Source organism: Camelus dromedarius, chromosome 7 (assembly GCF_036321535.1).
Source record: "Camelus dromedarius isolate mCamDro1 chromosome 7, mCamDro1.pat, whole genome shotgun sequence".
Lineage (NCBI taxonomy): Eukaryota > Metazoa > Chordata > Mammalia > Artiodactyla > Camelidae > Camelus > Camelus dromedarius.
The window spans coordinates 80,905,704-80,927,530 of NC_087442.1; the positions used below are offsets into that span (position 1 = coordinate 80,905,704).

At 43.2% G+C, this 21,827-nt stretch overlaps 1 protein-coding gene across 5 annotated transcripts in view; it reads left to right on the forward strand.

Annotated features, from left to right (window-relative positions):
- The window catches only part of SUGCT (succinyl-CoA:glutarate-CoA transferase), a 553,331-nt gene that overhangs the window by 369,063 nt on the left and 162,441 nt on the right, over window positions 1-21,827 (forward strand). The window contains exon 13 of one of the 5 annotated variants that reach the window (XR_010381748.1): window positions 1,160-1,360. The exons of 3 other annotated variants lie outside the window; for them this stretch is intronic. Coding sequence is in view for 1 of the 2 variants with exons in the window: in XM_031454642.2 (XP_031310502.2) it covers window positions 8,582-8,764 (183 nt within the window). In the remaining variant the exon portion in view is untranslated. Of the gene's footprint in view, window positions 1-1,159; window positions 1,361-8,581; window positions 9,492-21,827 lie in introns of those variants that run through there. One more of the 5 variants, XM_031454642.2, reaches the window with a different exon arrangement.

The window sequence follows — 21,827 nt, forward strand, 5'->3', positions numbered from 1 at the left end:
GCAGTAAGAGGAGTAAAAAGTGAAAAAAAAATTGAAACTAGTACTAATGAATGCAGCTAAGAACCCATTAGAAGTCTTACACGTGAATTTTTCATATAGATTAAAAATTGAAAAAATGTCTAATCAAGAAAGTAAATAATAGATTTGATACAGTAGAGGCAATAGTTAATGAAATGGGAAATAGAATTGAGTACGTTTTATCAAATATTTAGGAAGAAAGAAGGAGAGAGAAAGGAAGGAAAGAAAGAAGGAAGGAAAGAAAAGGAATAAATGAAAAATTATGAGAGAGGAAGCCAGGTGGAATGGTAGCTGTATCATCTTAGTGACCTAGTGCTGAAGTCACCCAGGGCCACTTTATCCTCATTCTGTTCATTAGAAGTGAGTCGCTCAGGCAGACCCACATTCAAGGGAAGAGCAATCAGACTCTCAAAGAATTACAGACATTAAAACCCTATGGTCCTTGTATGAACATTATGCATAGAGTAGGCAAACTCAGAGAGAGACAAAACAGAGGTTACCAGGGCTGGAGGCAGGGAAGAATGGAGAGTTATTGTTTAATGGGTACAGTTTCTTTCTGGGATGGTGAAAAAGTTCTGGAAATGATAGCAGTAGTGGTTGCAGATCATTGTGAATGCCAAATTGTACACTTAAAATGGTTAAAAGGGTACATTTTATGTTACGTATATTTTACCACCACAACACATTCTGATTAATCAATGGCTAACTATTTTCATCTTAAAGTATTTAAAATATTCCTTCTCGATACATGTATGTTCCAAAAGTGTTCATGCAAGATATGGATTCCTAACTCTTCCCCGTCTTAGTAGGGATTTCCTAAAGGTAAAGGCATATTACCTTTCACAAAGGTAAAGGTAAAGGTAAAGGCAAATATTACTAATGAAAGGAGTGCTGACTTTTGCTAGCACTGGGCTATAAGGTCTAGAAAAATTTGCAATAAGCTATTTCCAATTTTATTTGCTGAGCGACCCAACAGGGGAGCTAATTATACCATAAGGATGACTGATGGAGCAAACGTTTTCCATTTATGTTTGATGAGTGAAATTTTGTTTCACTCCAGGGAAAACTCACTAGAAGGGAAGTTATAATGGAGATTTTCAGTTTCTAAACCCAGCTTCCTCTTTCTATTCATCACGGGCAGGAAGAGGCAGATACCCTCAATGACTCACAGAGTTACACTGGGACCTGGTGAGAAGTGTGTTCAGGCTGACCACCTAGGGAGCAGCAGACCCAGAACCTTTATGGTCTTGCCACACCTGGAACTTCCACCGAAACATTTGAATTCAATATCTGGTATCGAGGAGGAGTGTGGCTGAGACAGCGGAGCCAGCATCTCCGAAAGGTAATAGAGAAAGAAGTGTTTAATAATGAATGGTGGGGTTACTCAGCCCTGGGATCATTTGTGTGGCTTCAGACCATGGGCCTTTCCCAGAAAGAAAAATGTCTTTCTGGTATATTTGTGTTCATTCTCTAACATGGCTCACTAGTCTTAGAAAAGTGGCTAGCCCCATTTCTATGTGATGGTCCTTTATAAGGAATGCCAGAGCGTGGTTTCTTCCTGTTTTGCCACTAATTGAGGATCCCGACAAATGTTCAAATATATTTACCTCCATGGTTTCCATAGTTTTATGACACTGATAACATCCCCCTGCTAACTAACTGATTATTATGCTAACAGTACTAAATGTACTCCTTTGCGAATGTGGTACACTGATCGGAAGATTCTTTCAAAGGCACAGTTTAGTAGATGTAAAATTTAACGTAATCAGCCAATGTGGAAAGAATAGCTTTGGGCTTGCTATCCTGGTGTTTCTCCTTCTGACTCTTTCAGAGTATTTGGGAGTATTTGACAGCATTATTGTTATCTCTGGTGATGCTGCTTGAACTTCTCAAAAAATGCTATGGGGTAAAGCCTTGCACATATGTGTTGAATTTTATAGACCTATTCATGCCATCAGATAACATGCCACAAAAAAGCTCATGTGGGTCCCTGTTTTAGTAGTTTATCTCTATTGAACAGGAAATTCCCTTAAAAGTAAGAGTCAATTGCCTTTAGAAGAAGGCAAGGTAGGCAGCCATCGTCTTCAAACATCTTGCACTTATTTTGGGTGGCAGGTTTATAACCACGATGCCTCGGTTGTGAGGTGTGTTTTGAGTGTAGATAATTGCTCACTACTAGTTAAGTAAAATTTTAGAGTGGTTTAGTCAAAAAAATTAGAACAGATTCCAGGTTTTCCTTTTAAGAACATTATTCTTGCTTCCATTCTGAAATTCTTTCTTGGTGGAAGAGAGGAGAAGAGGCCATAACTAGATAGATCACTCCCATGTGATCATTCATCGTGTGCATACTGAAGAGTTCTGGATAATTTGGTACTTTGTGCTAATCTTGGCACTTTTCTTGTGTCTGCTTTTGAAAAATCTCAAGACCAAAGTGACCAAGCACATGTCTCAAGGTGGAGAAAGCTGCATTAGACTGCTTCCAGAAAAGTTCTGCTCTGAGTGAGAAAAGGCCCTAGGATCTGAGAATGACATGGATTTGTACTTTCTGCCTTTGGAGGTTGTTCAATCCTAGTGTGCAAAGATGCTGTAGGGGTCAGTGAGGGAGGAGGGGAGAGGAGTGTGCATTAGGGAAAGGATGGAGTAGGGATGCAGGGCCTAGAATGGCAAAGAACTTTGGAGAAGGGTGATGGAGATTAAAGGGTCACGGTTGGGAGTAATGAAGTGTTTTGAAGACAGAGGTAGGATATGTGTGCTAGAGAGGAGGGCATTAGAAAAACTTGGAATTTTTCTAAGGGAAGAAAAGTATGTCATCTTTTATTTGCATTTAAGAGCTCTTCCAGTCCCTCTCATCTTACTAATCTGCTGGAATCACAGTCAACCAAAGAAAACTGATGGGGTGATATCTTGTTTTAAATAGGAATATCAAGATATCAAGATTGGATTGGGTGAGGAGTGGGATGACGAAGTTTGGGGGATGGATGTGATTCTTCAGCAGGTATTTTTGTGCAGTCTTCAGAATTTGTTCCATTTGGCCAGGTCTAGCTTGTGTTCCCTAGCGTTCTATTCTGCTTGTTAGTAATGCAAGTTTTACTTGTTAGTACTCCTTGGATGTATGTCTTCCTGGCTAGACTGAAACCTGTGAGGGCAGGACCACGTCTCCCGCACTAAATGCTATGTTTCCGGTACAATGCCTGGCAGAAAGTCAGTGCTAATTAAACGCTGGCCAAAGAAGAAGCATGACATAGATGCTGTAAGCATTGAAGTTAGTGTTTATGAAGGATTTCATTCAGTTCCTGGCTCTCAGTAGGTGCTCAGTAAATGTTTTTATTATGTGTAGTAATGATATTAAGAACTTCTTTCTCTGGTTCTTGTTGGGTTGGTTAGAGGGGACCACTGCAGTGGAAAAGCTGTTAAGAGTCAGCCTCCCTGTGTTTGAATACGTATGTGAGAATGTGTAAACTCTCCTTAAGATGCTTGCTGGAAACTCTTCATTTCAGAGGAGTAGAAAACAATGCTTGCGCCTTCTTGATGAACCCTTCCTTCCAACTTCTGGCGGCTGTCTTTTCCCATTAAACCCACTAAGTCAGAAAAATCAAACAATGAAGCCCCCAAAGCTAAAACTAACCATGGGAAGTGAGATAAATATTTACACATGGCTTCCATAAACATAATATATGTTTATACCTTTAGTGTGTTTTGATTTGTGTATCCTACCACCTCAAGATGTAAGCTTCTAGCAGCTGGGATCCTTATCCTGGACGTATTTTGTGTGCTCTTTATTGTGTCTAATGACTATCAGAGTCCACCAATAAATATACTAGACTTCGTGTGGATGCATGCATGGCTAATTCAGCGAGCATCCTTATCTGCAGTTTTGTGTTTTCGCTTGGCTCCTGTATCAGTAGACCCGAAGAGTCAGCTCCAGCTGTCCTGAGAGGCTATCTATAAAAGTGCAGGTGTTCAGCATTAGCAAATAGTTCTTATTATATGGATCGACTTTTGGCAGCTAGTAACGATGTTTCCTGAGATTGAAAAATGATTTTCTACCTTAAACAGTGGTTTCACATTACTGGAATGCTGAATTAAAAAAAAACAACACACACACACACACACACACAATTCGTCTCATCAAGTAGTACTGAAGCTGTTTTTGTTAGTTGTATACATTTCATGATTTGTATATTTTATAGTAGAATGTAAGCCTTTCTTTTTAACTGTTGTGGTTAGGTTTAGGTCCTTTGCCAAATGAAGCAGACTGTGAAGAATTAGGAAGGGTAATGCATCCCCAGGCTCTGTTCCTGGTAAAGGGGACCAGAGCCTGGCTGGATGCCAAGGAAGGACCTGGGGCTGGAGATGTTTTCAAGGTTTTAAAAATATTAGGGCATTTTTGTGTCTTACTACGGTTTTACATCATCAGATATTTAGCAGATCGCCTTTCATCCCTGTTTACAAGGAGTTCAACTGCCCTTTGTGATGTAACCCTTAACCCTTCCTGTACCTTAACCTGAAGGTGATGACTGGGTAGAATTTGGGACCTTGCTTAAAACAATTTATAGGAAGTTGAGACATCCTCTGTCTGTAGCCCTCTGTTTCCTGTATATGTACCTGTTGATTAAACCAGAGGATGAGCTATACGGCTCAGTACCGTTAACCTCTAGGTCAAAAATACAATACTACTAAAATTTTAAAGGACAGGGAAGAGACATTTTCCTTTTGGAATATTGTAGGAAAACATAAAGAGATCATTGGCAAAGGGTTAGTGAAGCTTGAGTCTAATATGTGAGCTCTTCCCTGCTGTTGGGTGGGGTGGGGTGGCGCTCGAGGACTACAATTGAATTGATCTTAAGGAAGGCTGCTTCCGTTAAATAAATAATTTTCCTTGCTTTGGCAACACATCACTGACTTTTTGGAATCTTTACAAGGCAGGTGAGCCTTGGTATCGAGGAAAAGCAAACAAAGCACGTCAGTTATCTGAACGAAGCTCTGCATTAGCGGACTCGAGTTACGGCCCGTGGCAGGAGAATTCAGAAATGTTCCGTGTGTAAAGGCTTCCCCTTTATCATCTTACCTCCTCTCTCCTTCAGGTCTTTGCGGCAGAGTGCGTTTTGGGTTTTTGTTCGAAATATGAAAGGCTCAGTTTCAAAGGCTTGGGTTTTCACATGCATGTCAATATCCCAGAGTGAAATGGGACACGGGTACCTGGCTGCATACTTACTTTAAACCTGAGCCCGTAATACTGCAAAAAGTTAGGGGAGGCACTCTTTCATCTCACACTTTAAAGTGAAAGGTTTGTTGATGTAACCCAATTTCCAGTCTGCAGAGGTCATCCTGTGATGTAGCGCAAGGACGATAAGCCCATCACTCCTGTTTGATGTTCGAATCTCCCTTCCCGTGGTTTTTACCCCCACTTTGTTTTGGAAAGGGCGTTTAGTAATAGTGATATTCTGGCTTGCCAACATGCGATGATATGATTTCCCCTGACACTCACAGCATGGCTTTTTGAACCGTGCATGTGCTTTGCAGGGATTATACCCCAGTTACAATCAAGAGAGGGATAATGGAGATAAGTGTGTTCTCACATACTTCTGATAATGTTCTTGGGAAGGCTAAGTGATCACATGCAGAGATACCAAACTCTGGTTCTTGACTCTCCTGTGACCTCCGACAGCAGTGAAAGTTGTTCTGTGTTGTAAGCATTCAGTAATCGGAACGGAATCAGTTGGCGGTCTCGGTGCAGTCTCTGTGGGATATAGGTGTGTGGGTGTGAACTCAGGGTCGGGGGAAGGAGGCGGATGGACAGGAGCCCGTGTTAGGGAGAGGGAGGGCTTGAGACAATGGCTGACGGGCTCATCATTCTTGGTAGCACGCACATAACCTGAAGCCAGAGGCTGCACTGTTCTTTCTGGTCCTTGTCCTAAGTTAAGAAGCAGAATCACTCCTCCCCCTGCCCTGCCTTTGGGGTCCACCGGTGCTCTAGTGGGGTGACATGACATGGGTCTCTGTGCCAAAGCGAAGCTGGCATTTTCACCCACGTGGCCAAGGGCCTTTGCCAAGGACAGCTCAGGTGGAGCCCTCTGCCTGCCCTGTCACATAAATGGGTACTTGTTTTTCACTGTGATGTTTAAGAGAATGTATAAGCAGTTTACAGTTTTCCTGAGAAACACATTGATGGGATCAGAGCCGGCTTTTAAAAAAATAAGAAAACCACTAACCAAAAAAAAAAAAAAAAAAAAGAAAGAAAGAAAGAAAGAAAAAAAAACAGAATCAGGGATGAACATGGGCCATGCATATTACCTAGAACACTGGAAGTTTCATGTTGTTTGGGGATCAGATCAGTGAAATATAGGCAGAAACATACAAAACAGCCAATATTTAGCCATTTATGATTTATAAAAATACATGATTCAATATACTTACATGCAATATATTGTATATAAGCAGTCAAATTATAAAAATTCTACCTATTAAAACTGAAAAAATGGAAAAAAAAAAACCCCAGGGAATTTGGAGACAAAAAAAAACACACACACACACAAAAATACCCTCAAAAAACCCATATGGTTCAATGTTTTCATTTCACTTGATTTCGTATGATTGAACCTAATTCTGTCTTCAGTAGCCAAATGGGTTTTATCCTTCTGGTTTAGAAACAACCCCTTCAGCACCCCTTCCTCATGGAAGGCCAGGGCTTCAGTGAGGACGGTCAGTTCCATCCAGCAGTTGCCTACTGTGACAGACACCTGTTACCTTTGTTGACCTGTCTCTTCTGGAAGGAGAGACAGAAAGACACATTTGAACTCTGGTGCTGGAAGTCACCTTGGAAGCTCCGTTTATCTTTTTTTCTCCAGTTGATCCATCCTGATAATAATTATTTACCCTTTTGTAAAGATCTCTACCAGCAGCAATGACAGTGTTCCATGTGAGCTCTAAGTGCAGCCTCCACTCAGCCCTGTGGACGTCACTAGGTGGGATGGATGGTGGTAGAAAGAGAACTGAGGCCAGTGCTAATAAGGATCCCTTCCCAGTGAGCTGAAACTCTTTGTGTTGTTTTCAAGTCCTTGTCAAGGTGAAGGACGCCGTGATGCGTTCTCGTAGCCCCATCTCCTCCACTGACTCAGCTGAGCAATTCAGTCACATGACTTCTCTGGTTAGCATTTTCCCAGCCCAGTAAACCACTTCAGAGGTTTAGAAGCTATAGTGTGAAGTCCTAGGGTTCCTCTGAGTCACCTGTGGGTGGCTGCTGGGGAGGGGACAGGAGGGGTGTCTTCATGGGCCCAGCCTGGGCTTTCCACACCTCTTCCCTTTGGCTCCTTTCAGCCGGAACAGTTCTGTCTTTTGTGTTTTATACTTGAAGAAATTGTTCAGCAATTGAAAGGAAAACTTTGAAGACACCGGACCAGATGATCTTTAGGCTTTCTTCTAGCTCACTGAGGAATTAGAATTTTTCTTCTAAATATCAAAATGTATGATCTGACAGTATACGCCAGTACAATGCAAGGAAGATAATTTTCTTCCTTTTCCAGGCATCCCTTCTGAGCCCCATAGAATAAAAACATCTGTCCTTCTGGAAATTCTGGGAAGGGAGAAGACTTTCAGCCTTCCTTTCAGCCCCTTCCCAACAGAAAAGGGGACTTATTTGATTGCATAATTGAGGGAAGGTAACTGACTTTGTGTGGCTCAGCCTCCCCTCCCCTGCCCGCCACGCTTTCTTCCCATCAGCCCCACTCTGCCTGCAGGCAGGGCTTGTTCTTTGCCCCTTGTGGCAATTGAACAGGGCAGGCCGCCTCTGCTTTGGGGAAAGCCTGCAGTTTGGGGTGGGTGTGGGGAAGCAGGATGCCTTGATTGTGACCTCAGGTACTAGCTACATCTTCTGATCCAGCTTTACTAGTTACAAAGCTGATGGATTGATCCTGGTGTGACTCCTGCATCCATTCCTCAGTAAATTTTGAAACTTTTGGGGTGAGGAAAAATGGAGGAAATTTTCTTGGAAAAACTGGAATAAACTTAAGTCCTTATTCTTTCACCATTAATTCTTGATTTCCCCTGTGTAGAGAACACCCTCCTCCCCCATCTCTTGACCTGTGTAACAGTGGCTTCCCTGTCTAGGTTAAGACCCTGTCCTGTGATATGCATCTTCTCTCCTTACTGCCTCTCTTGTTCTGGGCTGTGCCTACAGCTGGCGCACAATGAGTTGCACCTTGGGTTAACGATTACTCACTCTTATTACTGATTACACTCTTCTGTCCTGGTATCTCATGTTTGCTTATATCATCTCCGCCGTTCACTTGAATTCACAGCCTTGAGAACTACCGTCAGCAGATCTGGTCTTCACAAGAAAGCTGGGAGTTCAGCTCTGGTTGACAGGAGCAGTCGGCTCAGCCAGTGCTCTGTGCTCAGACATGCCCAGCCCTTTCATCTCAGGATCCCCTTTCGCTGCTCCAGCACAAGCAGATGTGTCTGCCAGTTGCAAGCTGTCAGAGAGCTGTGCAGCCCGGCATGAAGCTTGCAGCTCCAGGATGAAGCCCCTGCCATCCCTTTGTCTCTCTACATCTCTCTTTTGCAGACTCCGCGTGGCACTCGCCCTCAGAGCAGCGAGCCCTTCTCAGACTGGTTCGAGGTGTCCACCAGAGCCCCTCTGTGGGTCCGTCTTCATCTCTGCACCTGGGTCCAGGGTGAGGGCAGATCCTTTGCCTTTCCTCAGCTGCACTGCTGCTGTGTTTCTGTCTCAGCTTGTCTCCAGTGGTAGGGCATGATACGTTTCAAGATGTTCCCCCTGCCCTTCTCTTCCTGCCCCCTACCGGTGTTCCAGTCTCATTGGTGGGTGAAATTTATTCCAGCTGACCGAGGCGGTGGGCTTAACGCACTGGAGCTGATGTGGGCCAGCCTTGTTCCGAGAGCAGGTGCTGCTGTCCCGAACCACCATACATTGGGTCCTGCTCTTTCCATTGAAGTCACCAAGTCAGCACATCCCTTAGCGTAGAGGGACACTGAGCCCCTGGTGGCTCCCCCACAGGCTGCGTCTCAACTCTGTGCCTTCCCTCCTGTGGGATGCGCTGCCTCAAGTGCCCGTTCCCACCCTCGGAGTTGGACGGCAAGAACAGGGGGTCATTGATTTAGAGGACAAGGGAGAAGGTGGTCCTCAAGGAACTCCAGGGCCTGGTGCTGTTGGCCATGGCTCTCTTCTCTCCCTGGGTTGCTGTGTGGTGTGGGAGGGCCCCCTGTGCACAAAGAGCCAGGGACTACGTGGACAAGAAAGAAATACAATTGGGATGATCTTTCTCGTGTACCCCTCAATTCACACCACATGAGCGTACATCTGTTCGGTGGAACACAAAGGAGACTGCCCATCCCAGGATTTTTCCCACCCTCACCTCCCTCAAACACTGTGATTCATCTCTTGCCGAGAGACACTGCCATTCAATATCTTGTAATAACCTTTAATGAAAAATAATAAAAACGAATATATGTATGTATATGCATGACTGGGACATTGTGCTGTACACCAGTAATTGACACATTGCAACTGACTATACTTCAATAAAAAATTAATTAAAAATAAATAAAAGGCAAGCGCCTGATAGAACACAGGCATGTGGTCCAAGTCCAGGCTGGATCCAGATCGGAGGAGGCAGATCTTGGGTCTGGAAGCCTGGCTGGGGGTCTCTTGGGCAGTTCAGTCTGCACGTCAGGGAGGTCTGAGGGAAGACAGATCTCAGTCAACTGCAGGGCCTCCACCTTGGTAAGGAGGAGGGGACGAGGTCAGTCCCTCAGCCCATCGAGCTGGAGTTGAGGCCAAGGCTCTGGTTGATGTGGGAGCTGTGTCCCAAGGTCTGGGCAGTTCTGAAACTGACCGACTTCCATATTTTCATCTTGAGCTCAGACCCCACATCTCAGGTCCAGGTGTGTGTCTCCAGCGGCCTCCTTCCCTTTCCACATGGCTGCTAGGTCTCCAGGTACTTCATATACCACCTTTGGAAAACTCAGCTCTCATCTCAATTTTCAATTCCACCAACACCAGCCCCCCAGTAAGATTTTCTCCACATCTACCCTCCTCTCATAGAGTGGCCCTAGCGTCTAGCCATTTGCTTAAGCAAGAATCCTGGCAGTGACCTTCCTCTTCTCCGTGTGCAAAGTAGTAGCAAGCACTGTCATTTCGTTTCTACCCTAAAGTTCAAATACACCCAATTCTCTGCCACCAACTAGTTCAAGGTCCTGTTATGTTTAAACTGGAAGTCTTCCTAGAATCTAGACTCGTTTCCCATTTCTACTCCTTTCTATTTTGATCCATTTTCCAGAAAGCAGTCAATCTTTCAAAAATGTAATTGGAATAACTGTTTAACTGGTGCTCCTTTGCTTAAAACCTATCAATGCCTTCTCAATGCAGTTGAAACAGAATCCAAATGTATTTCTTCCTGTTTCCTACAAAACCAAATGCTGCAAGATCTGGCCCCTGTTGCCCTCACCCATATCCTTCCTCCCTCCCTGCACCACTACACTGGTTTCCTTTCTGTTATTTGAACTTGTCTGTTGCTTTCCCATTCAGAACCTTCATCCAGTATTCCATCACCTGGGTCATTCTCCCCTCACTCCCCTCCCCGCCCCGTTCCTCTCATCACTGAGGTCTTTAATTCATTGTCACCTCCTCCCAGAGGCCTTGCCTCTTCCCCAGTGGAACTGGGTCAGCTCTTTCTGATTTTCTCCTTCTTTGCACCCTCTTATTTCCTTCTTGCTGCTTATCACAATGCATAGTTCTGTATTTGTTTAGTGCTTTAATTCACTAAGTTCCAGGAGGGTGGAACTTAGTTTTTTGTTCAGCATCTAGTCCAGGTCCTTGTATTCAATGAATATCTGTTACATGACTGAATTATTTAAGCCAGCGTGGGTCAGGGTGAGCAGGATGGAGATGCTGATGCAGAAGTTGGGTCTATCTGCCAGCAGAGTTAATGCAGTGGGCAAACCCCAGACCGCCCTGCCCTTGGGGAGGGGGCTTTGAACACTCTGCTCCTGGTTCAGAGGGCTGGGTGGAGCTGGGTGCACTGGGAAGTCACATGCCTTGAGCATCTGCCACTTGACAAGACAAAGCAAGGAACAGGTGAAAACTAGTGATATCAGGGCCTTTAGCATCTTCGGTGGCCTTTTTCACTGGGCTCCGGACAAGTCACTGAAAGTCTGAAACATTCGTCATTACAAGAGCAAGGTTCTTGAAGGGTATCAGATAATCGTGGGAAATATACCCGACTTACCCGTGTATTCGATGGGGAGGGGCAGGAAGAAGTATCCAGTCCCCATTTGGGTCACTGTAGGACCCCTGTACCTTGTATATTGTTAAAGTCATCAGACTGCAGTTTAGGGGAATGCACTCACGTGGAATATGCGTGTGGAATATTTAGAAGGTACACGATTGCTACTACCACCTCCATTCCTGCTAATACTATCAGACACACCTTACGACAGTGCTGGCCAGATTGCAGACAGAAAGCCATTGATCTGTCATTTTTGTTGAATATATTAGCAAAAACGTGGCTAAAATAATGCTCTGAATCAGGCTCTATTATACTTCCAGCCTATGGATCAGGACTCTGAAACACAAAGAGGTTAGGTTATTTGCCCAAGTTCTTGCTGCCAGAAAGTACCATATTCTCACTGTAAACCCAGGTTATTTGGTGTGTGATCTTAACATTACATATAAATTTAACATCCCCCCCATCCCATACAATCCTGGAAGTTCATTAAATTCCTTCAAAAAACACATAAGCATATCCACAACCATCTGAAGATGGTTATGAAAAATACACTTTACTTTTACTGTTAAAAAGAAAAATAGATTATGGAAGTCTAAAAAAATTCTAACTGTAAGAAAACATTGAAAATATGGCAGATTATGAATATGAAAAAAATTATCTCTAATCCTACCAACCAGTATTAACCACTATTAATATTTTAGTGTATTTCCTCTAAGGTTTTTTTCTCTGTATGTATGTGCATAGATTATTTGAAGCTATTATGTCTTTTTACCCATTTACAGTTGTATATTAATATTTTACTTTATATCATAACATTTTCTCACGTTTTAATCATTCTTCCACAATCTGCCTTTTATAAGGTTATTAATATTTGATTATATAAATGTATGCTAATTCAATTGTTTCCTTATCATCATATATTTAAGTTGTTTCTGATTATTTTTAAGTGTGCTTTTCATAAATAGTACATAGCTGCTCGGGGTTGATTTATGTCCCCTTCAAAGATATGTTGAAATTCTAACTCCTGGAAATAAGATCTTTAGAGACATATTGGAGTTAAGATGAAGGCATACTGGATTAGCGTTGGTCCTAAATCTACAGCTTGGTGTCCTTATAAGGAGAGGGAGATTTAGGAACAGAGTCACACACGCAGAAGGAAGACGGCCACGTGGAGATGGAGGCGGGAATTAGAGTGACAGGACTGCAGGTGAGGGGCGGTCAAGGGTTGCAGGAAGCTAGAAAGGCAAGGACGGGTTCTCCCCCGACAGGGTCGACACCTTGCCGGCCTCCAGAACTGTGAGGGAATAATACATTTCTGTTGTTTTCAGCCACCCAATTTGTGGCGGTTTTTTCCCAGCAGCCCCAGGAAACAAATACAGTAGTCATATTTTGATTTTTGATCAAATTTAAATTTTTCCTTAAAAATGTTGGAGAGGGCTGGCGGAGTTGGGTAGAGCACAGTGGTAGAGCGCATGTTTAGCATGTATAAGGTCCTGGGTTCAATCCCCAGTACTTCCATTAAAAAAAAAAAATTGGAGGGCTGAATCTAATTTCCACTTATTACTATCATTAATATATTTAGTCTAATGTCTTTGCCTTATTTGATGTTTTTATATACTTCCTTGTGTTACCTTTTTTTTTTTTTTTTTGGTGTTTTAATTTGCTGATCTCTTCTCCAGTGTTTTGAAACATGTATATTCTATTACCTTTACGTTTTTTCAAAGCCATTCTTGACTTATATTTTTCAAATTGTCGAAGTTAAGACTGAAACAACGGTATTTGAATTGCCTCTGCTTGAGCTTAGGAGTTGAGAAAATTTACTTTTTCCCCTCTTTTCCATTTTGTAGCTCTTAAAATAAAACTCTTAGTATAATTCTGACTCTTTGATGTGTTGAGAATTGTATCCGTTTCTTTGCTCTTAGGAGGCAGTCAGATATTTGTTGGATGACTGAGTTAATAAATTAGGTTCATGATTGAATATTTTTGTGGGGAGATGTAGGTGGAGAACCTTCCTTTCACACACACACACATTTTTTAGAAATAGATATAGATGTGAAATTCCACACTTAGAAGTCACCATGCCTTAAACCCTGGCTAAAGAAGAATTTCACACGTCATTCCAAAGATTTCACATATTTTAATTTTGGAAATAAAGCTTGATATTTCATCTTTAAAAAATATGGTGATAACACCTCACATTTCCTGAGCAAGTACCATGCTGCAGTGCTAGTGTTTATTTGGTGTATGATAGCATGTCTCTGCTTTATAGGTGAGGAGCCTGGAGCATTTCTTAGTTGTGCACATGGAGGGCACATTTATGTATTTTTCTCCCAATTCATAATAGACTTAAAATTATAGTGTGCCTCTCTGTTCTACTGAAGGAACAACTTGCTTTTTTCTTGCCTTATTTGTCTGGTTGGATGAATTGGTTAAATACATGCAACACTATCACATCCGCGATCCCAGCATTGTGTCTGTACCCATGTTGTAAAATGTACTAGCCTACCTAGACCTTCTCCCCTTGTTTACCACCATGGCTTTCTGGATTTCCGTCTCTGGCTGAAATAGAATATTGGAGAGGTGTGAGGAAGGTTGGCGTATCTCACTCTAGCTCGACTATCTCCTAATTATGGCCCATTTTCTTAGATTTGGACATCGTCTCTTGCTATTGGTTTTAGGTGTGGTGTTACTTTTGATGTGTTTTCACGGAGAGAAGGCAGTGGAATGGCACTAGTGGCTGTTACCAAACATTGTTTTGAAAGAAAAATCTGTACCGATATGATTGTGTGAGCCTCTTCAGTCTGTTTGCTAAAGGGCTGCCTAGAGATCTTTATAAAAGGCATAGGTCATATCATCCCCTTCTTCAAGCCCCTGAATGTTCTTCCTATTCAGTTAATCAAATTATCATGGAATATTTGATCTTCTTGAAAACCTCATGTCTGCCTGGGTCTCCAGCCTCATTCCTCACACCGTTCTCCAACCCTCTGTGCTTTGACTAGTGGTATTCCCTCTGCCTGGTACATCTTTTCTTTTAAGAATGTCTCGAGACATTCCTTGAGCTTATTTAAAAGGCTGAATCAATCACTGATCTCCATTCCCCTCTCCTTCAGCTCCTACTCCACTCCCTTCCAGGATTGTTTATGGTTTAAACAGAATAATCTGGGAGTCCCCTGGTCAGCTGCCTGGATTCCTAATGTCAGCCCAGAGAGGCTGCACATCTCTGGGGAAACGATTTCTCCCTTTGGGTGTCTCACTTTTAACCTCTGGAAAACAGGTGGACCTGGTTCGCTCAGTTGTGTTGCATGAAATCCGACCATTAAGTGGCAGAAAAGCAGTGTTGTTTCTCCCTTCCTGAATGCTCTAATTAGTTTCCGTGGAAATGATTTCGTTGTCGCTAACAGTATCACAGGCTCCTGTGTGACACTGTAGCAAGTACACGTCAGCTGTTAAGAAACAAAGATCTTGCTTTCCTACTAGAGACATATGGTTAAAACCACAACAACAACAATCACAAAAAGTGTCAAAAGGATATGTTGCCCCCACAGAAAAAATTCAGGAGAGTTAGTTTCAAGTCGTATCTCACTGACTTTTCCTTGAAGTATCCATCTCATAAACACCGAAGGGCACCAATTTGATTTTTTTTTTTTAATTTGATGTTAAGACATCAGTTACTTCAGCAACAGGGAGATGGATAGAATACATTAGGGAGTGAGAAGCAGTCTTTTGCTGTTGTCACTTGGGAGAACGAAAAGTATAAGAAGAGCTTAGGCAAAAGAGAAAAAAAAAATCCATTTCTAATTGCAGTGCAACCCACAAGCTCGCACACCCTATAACGAGAAAGTTCCTTGTGAGCTGCCAAAATCTGCCATCCAATCTGTCTGGTAGTTGATTTCGCTATTACATTTTGATGTGCCCTTGACAAGTTTCAGCACACAAAAACTCAACACCTCCTCCTGAGCCCCTTTGGTACCAGAAAGATCATGGAGGGATGACAGAGGCCTGGGCTGGGCTCCTCATTATTCACAGAGCTGGGTTGTTGATAAACAGAACAGACTGTCACCAGAGCAAATGCTCAGCCACACCAAGCAGCTCCCCTCTCTTGCCTGTCATTTAAGTATCTCTCGACTCTACCTTGTCCTGCGTTCTGTGCTTCGTGCACACAAAGACCCAGTCCCAGTGCCTGAGAGCTGTCCTTAGGGGTTTAAACATGTGGACAAACAACTCGCTTTTCTTCTGATAATTCTGATGCGTTGTGCCACCACTTGGGGTCTGTAGCAGCTGGTGTTTTTGAAACCATCTTTACACGTCACCGTGATCTCCTTGGCCCCAGCAATAGCTGCAGGCCACTCTCAGTCCCCTAGCCCATCCTCCCAGATTGGCTCCTGCACCAGGACTCAAGTGGGAAAACAGAAGGGATTCAATATTACTATTAATTTCATGAAATGTATCATTAACCTCAGAAGAACATAAGGGAAAGGCAATAAAAACGACCCGTGCCACGGTGCCCGCGCCAATAGGATGCTCCCCTCTCCGTCTCTCATTTCCATTCACTGGTGTTAACGTGATATAAACGTTCTGGCTGAGTTTTATCTGAAAGATCATAACCTGCTCCTCGGGGGTAAAACGTTGCTTTCAGCATGGTGCTTAGCTACAGAACTGCAAAGCAGAATTCCGTCCTACACCCGGGGCAAAGTATGAGTTTGCATAGTATTAGTTTGCATACTTACCCACTGGTAACCCTGAATGTTAGAAGGAGATGGATTACCAAGGCAATTCTGGGATGCCCGCTAACCCCAGGGCCTGTGATCAACCCCATCTTGATTTTGTTGACTCAAGATGATGATAATATGCCACAATATGGACTATTTTTGGTGGAGTGATGGGTAGGCAGTGGTGAATCATAAAGGTACAATTTGCTACAGTCACAAAAATGCATGTCAGGGGTACATTTCATGAAATGCCTTTAACTACAGCGGTCAACTTTTCTGAGACATCTGAAGAATACTTTCAGATCCATGTATACGTTTAATTTCTTGTATTCTCTTGTGCTCTACTACTGACATTTTAGGTTACAGGCTACGTATAACCTGTCTCATTGTATTTGCCAAAAATGTATTACTTTTAGAAAAATAAGTTAACAAAGGACAGAAGGAAAAGAGAAAGGAAGAGTCAAGAGAGTTGACATTTGTAGAACAGCCACACAGTTTCATGAGCATTAGGCGTTTTACATATGCTATATAATTTAACGTAATAACCAGAACATGGAGCTCTTCTAGACAGTGATCATTCCCATTTCCCAGATAAGGAAAAGATAAAGAAAGATTAAGTAACATTCCCAAAGGCACACAGCGAGTAAATTAAAATCCAGGTCAGTCAGATGCCAAAACCATGCTTCTTTTCACAGCATCTTTTCTTTTTTAAAAGAGACAAGACGTCTGAACACCTAGATTTGACCCTGACACACCCAAACCCCCAGAACAAATGTGCACCTCAAAGGGACATTTGAAAATTTGCCTCAATTGGTCGAGAACTGATAGCAACTACTCATGGATATAGTACTGATAATTCCATTTGAAACAAGAAACAAATATATTCACCAGCTCGAGGGGGCCTGTTTCCATTTGAGATTAGCCGGAATTCCTAGGTTACTCTCTCTTGTTTTAAAAATACAATTAAACCAACTGTCCTAAGAAAACTCTTCCTTCTGTTCCACATATAACCAATTCCAGATGTGAAACCGCTTCCCTACAATAATTGGTTGGTGTTTTACTTTTGACTGGTTTGACCTTTCTTAAAACCTCCTCCTCTCTCAAACTTGTTTAGATGCTCATTTCCAGACTGAAATCAAATTTGGACCCTAACGTGGGGGATGTCTGCAAACTGAAAATTCCCATTTAATTCACACGCTGCTCTCGAAACATTAGAACTTGCAGGGAAGGAAGGAATGATGATCTCCCAAGGACCAAAGGAGCCAGCCCCACTCTGGTGTGTTCCTGTGACTTAGCCCCTCTTCCAGGCGAGACCCTCGACTGGGGCTTTCTTGGCTTGGAGTCATTTTGCTGCAGTTAACATTTAGTTCACACATCATTAGGTGAAGCCCCGGTTACAAAGACACACTGCTCTTGTCATAGCAGAAGTATGCTGCATGCACCTGCAGTTTGAAGTTTTTGTTGAGGGAATAGACCAAAATGAATGAAGAGATTGAAACCATTTACTTTCTTTTGTGACTCCACCTGCTGTGGTATATTTTTGTTGGACAGGATCACTAGAGGTGTGTTTATGGCTTTAGGGAAAGGATACATTAGGGGTTACATGGTTTTAAGGCTATTTTTTTCTTTAAAGCTATAAATCAAATTTCCATGAAAATAGTTATAGGTATACATATAGCTGCTACAGACTTCGTGTATGTGTATATGTGTGTGTTATACTTTTTTCCCTTTGGCGAGCCAGGAAGGAATCAATTCCTTTTTTGGTGTGGGGAAATTAGGTTTATTCATTTTTATTTTATATATATTTTTTTAGTGGAGGGACTGGGGATTGAACCCAGGACCTCTTGGATGCTAAGCACACACCACCACTGAGCTATACCCTCCCCTCTAGGGATCATTCCCTTTGTTGCTGTCAGCCCGGGAGTAATTTGGTCACGGCAGTGCTGTGTCAGTACTCTGTCCGTGCTGCATGTGACCTTGACAATAAGGTCAGAATGAAGCCTAGCCTACCATTTTCATAAACTTACAGTTATCAGATTCCGCGCTAAGTGTCTTTCAGGAGACTGTATTCTATATCAAGTGTTCAGTTAGGGCCTGGCACATTTTAATTCGTAATCTCACCAAGTAAATTTTATAATCCCCATTTTCTACAGGAAGGACCCGAGGTCAAAGGAGACAGGTGACTGGTGAAGCTCTTGTAGCTCCTAAGTGATAGAGCTGGGAGGAGGTCCTCGGTCTGCTGACACCAGACCCAGTGATCAGCTACACAACAGCACCACTGTTAGAACCTCTATGCCCTGCATGGCAGTCAGACACATTGTCCCTCTACAATGTGCATCAGGTCTCCAGTTAACCCATACATGACTTCTGCATTCCTTCTATGTGGCATGTCTGGTATTTACCTTCAGAATTTATGAAGTATCACCTCTGTACTGAGGAACCTCAACTCACTGAGATGGAAACAGAAAATGGTCTTGATTTTTACCCATCACCTCTGTCGTGTTGGACCCCTCTCCTACTTTCCCATCTCTTAACATCATATCGGGATGACTCCAAACATCTCCGGTTATTTTAATATTAACCTAATCCCACCCTCAGTTGAAAGCCTTCTCTTTCTCCTATCAAAGGCTAGACTTCTCCCTCAGAGTGGAGGGGTGGGAGTTACCTGGTTCTGATTTATCTTCTTCCCATCCTCTTCAAGACTTAGCTCCTTATCTGTTTGGGTCGGGGAGGAGGAACAGCAGAGGCAAATATCTTATATCTCTGTCTTTTTTTCAACTCTAGAGAGGTAAAATTGACAAATAAGACTATAATATATTTAAAGTGTACAACATGATGATGTGCTGTATGTATACACTGTGGAAGGATTCCCACCACTGAATTAATTCACACGTCCATCACCGCACATATTTACCTCTTTCCTCAGTTGACTTTGGGTGAGGGGTACCACCGTGCCCTCCTTCTTCCTAGGTGCACTGTGCTGCTCATGAAGCCAACAGCCACCTCTCTGCTCTTCTTAGTCCCCTCCTTGCATAAGCTAGGGAGGGACGGTGTGTGGAGTAATGGTAGGGGGGTAGTAGGGACACTTAGTAAGTTTTTGAAGAGGTCTCTGGATTCAGTTATGAGACACTTGACAGGTACACATTGGTTAAAGTAGCATTCGCTGCTGTAACAAATAAACCCTGACATATTAATGGCTTATTCAACACAAGTCTATGTTGTCCTCACATAAAGCCCCCTAATCAGAAGAGTCACTGTGTTGAGTCATTCAGGCTGAGGAAGGCTCCCCCACATGTAACCCGAGGCCTGCAGTGTCACCCTGCCCTGTGCATCCAGCCCGAGGAAGGGATAAGACCAAAGCACGGGAAGGAAGTATTTGTGGGCCAGCCGGAAGTGACATGCCTCACTCCTGTTCCCACTTCACTGGCCAGAGGGTGGTGGCTGGGAAATGTCGTCCCAGGTTGGGAAGCTGCGTCTCATTCCACTGTAAGGAAAGAGAGTGTGAACCTTGGAAGACAGCTAGTCGCTGCTGTCATAGGATGGCATTCACAGATCCAGCGTGGCACACGTGTGAAGCGTGACACACGTGAGGAGAGCGCAGCCGAGTGCTCTGCAGGTATTGGACCACATTCCTTTACTGTCTAGCAGCCACGAGGTGCCCCTGGCTTGCCCGTCACTGAATGTGCCAACCCAAGGCCGGTCCCATCCGCCCTCACATCCTCGGTCCCCTTCAGAACTCGTCACCTTGCACTTCTGCTGCTGCTTGTAAGCATCGCAGTCCTGCCCCACCTGCCGTGCTCTCCCTGCTCACTCTCCAAACCTCCCCATCAGGATCTCTCACCGTCAGCTACTCCTACAGCCTCAACCTTTTCTTGGAAAGTTCCCTTCCCTTTCTTGCTCTCCCCGTAACCCAACCTGCCTGCCTGCTAGCACCCTGCCTTCCAGCAGGGCCAGAAGGCCAGGTAGTATCACTTTTCTCTAGTGTCTGCTTCTCAGTGGTCTTTCCTTCTTCTGTCTTTGCCATGCATGTCATCGGACTTTATTACCCATGGCCCTTCCTGTCGTCGTCTGCTGGCCTCCCGGCCTCTCTTATCTGTGGAAGATGCCGGTGTTTGGGTCATTGTCTCACCCTTGACCACTTTTCCTTTCATTTTGAGCAATTTCCACGTCTAAGCAGATAATTCCAACAGTACCCAGGGTTCTTTGTTCTTTGATCTCTTTGGCTTCCATGATCCCCACCACCACACATTGGCGACTCACCCAAGCAGTGATACCCACTTCAGATAGACAGGACGTGCCACTTCAGAAAATGTGCATTCATAGAAACAGCCTAGAATGACCATCACCTCTAGAATGTCTAGCTCACTCACTCAGTTCTGCCTTTCTAAGAACTCTCTCCCTGGTCTTTACTGTATCTCTTTTCAGCTGGTCACCATTCTCCTTGTGCCCCCACCTTCTCTGCCCACTTGCCTGGATCCCACTGCCCAGCAGTCTGTCATTGCTCGCAATCTCATGTTCCTTATTCCTCTCTCCTTTCGTTGTACTTGACTGGCAAAAACCCAAGTCTGGTTAAATCCAACTGTCTACTTATGTCACACCTGTTTCTGTGAAGCTAAACATTGTTAGTGAAAAAACATGTAACTTTACTGACTGGACTCACTTCAAATTTATGACCAAAAATCTCAAATGGGCAGTAGTCTTGATTTCCATATATAGAAAATAGGAAGATTGTGGTACTTTAAATGATGTTAATAACATTTCCATATAATTTCCCCAAAATGGCAAAATACCCGAGTGTGTCTCCAATACTGCAGCAAAGAATCACTGCCCTCTTTTGTAAAGATGTAGAATTGGCCTGTGTTATTGCTTTTGTGAGTTTAATTTTTAATTAAGGATAAATCTTTTAAAAATAACATTTCTTTCCACCTATTAATATGATACATATAAATCAAGAAATTTGAAAAATTTGTGAGAAAAGAAAGTTATGTAAAATGATTATTTTTAAAGCCATCAAGAGAAAATTATTTTTGACCTTTTTGGTGTAATGAATTTATATGTATTTGGTTACTTAAAGGTCTTTCTTAGAGAAGGTCTTCTGTGAGTGGGGTTGTCTCTGGTACATGTGTTCTTTAATTAATCCATACCATAGCCATGACCAGTAATCCATTTCTAGCATTCTGCCCACTTGCTGGTTATGCCTCAGGTACATACAAGGCTTGGAATAAGAGGACTTCAAGTCCACTCAGCCTTAAGCATAGGAAACATATCAGGTAGAACCTTGCTGTTCAAAGTGTGATCTATGGGCTGTTGGCATGGGCATCATTTGGAAGTTTGTTAGAAAATTATGTCCCACCAAAATTCGTATATGAAATCCTAACCCCCGAGGACTCAGACTGTGACCTTATTTGGAGTAGGGTTTCTACGGGGTTAATCAAGTTAAAATGAGGTAATTAAGGTAGGTCCTAATTTAATAAGACTGGTGTCCTCATAAAGGGGGAAATTTATAACACCGAGAGACGTGTGTAGGGGGGAGATGGAATCTACAAGCTAAGTCAAGAGGTCCGAAACAGGTCTTTCCCTCAGAGCTCTCAGATAGAGCCAGCCCTGCCGACGCCTAGATTTTCAACTTCTAGACGCCAAGATCTGAATAAATGTCTTTTGTTTGAGGCGCTCTGCTTGTGGTACTTTGTTACAGTGGCCCTAGCAAACTAATGCCCGCTGTAGAGCCGTGAATCAGAGTCCTCATTTTAACAGAATCGTCAAGTGATTTTTTTTTTATGCCTGTTAAACTTCAGGAACATGGAGTTAGAATTCTTTCAAGAGCGAGTAAGGGAAAGCCCAACTCAACAGTCACCAA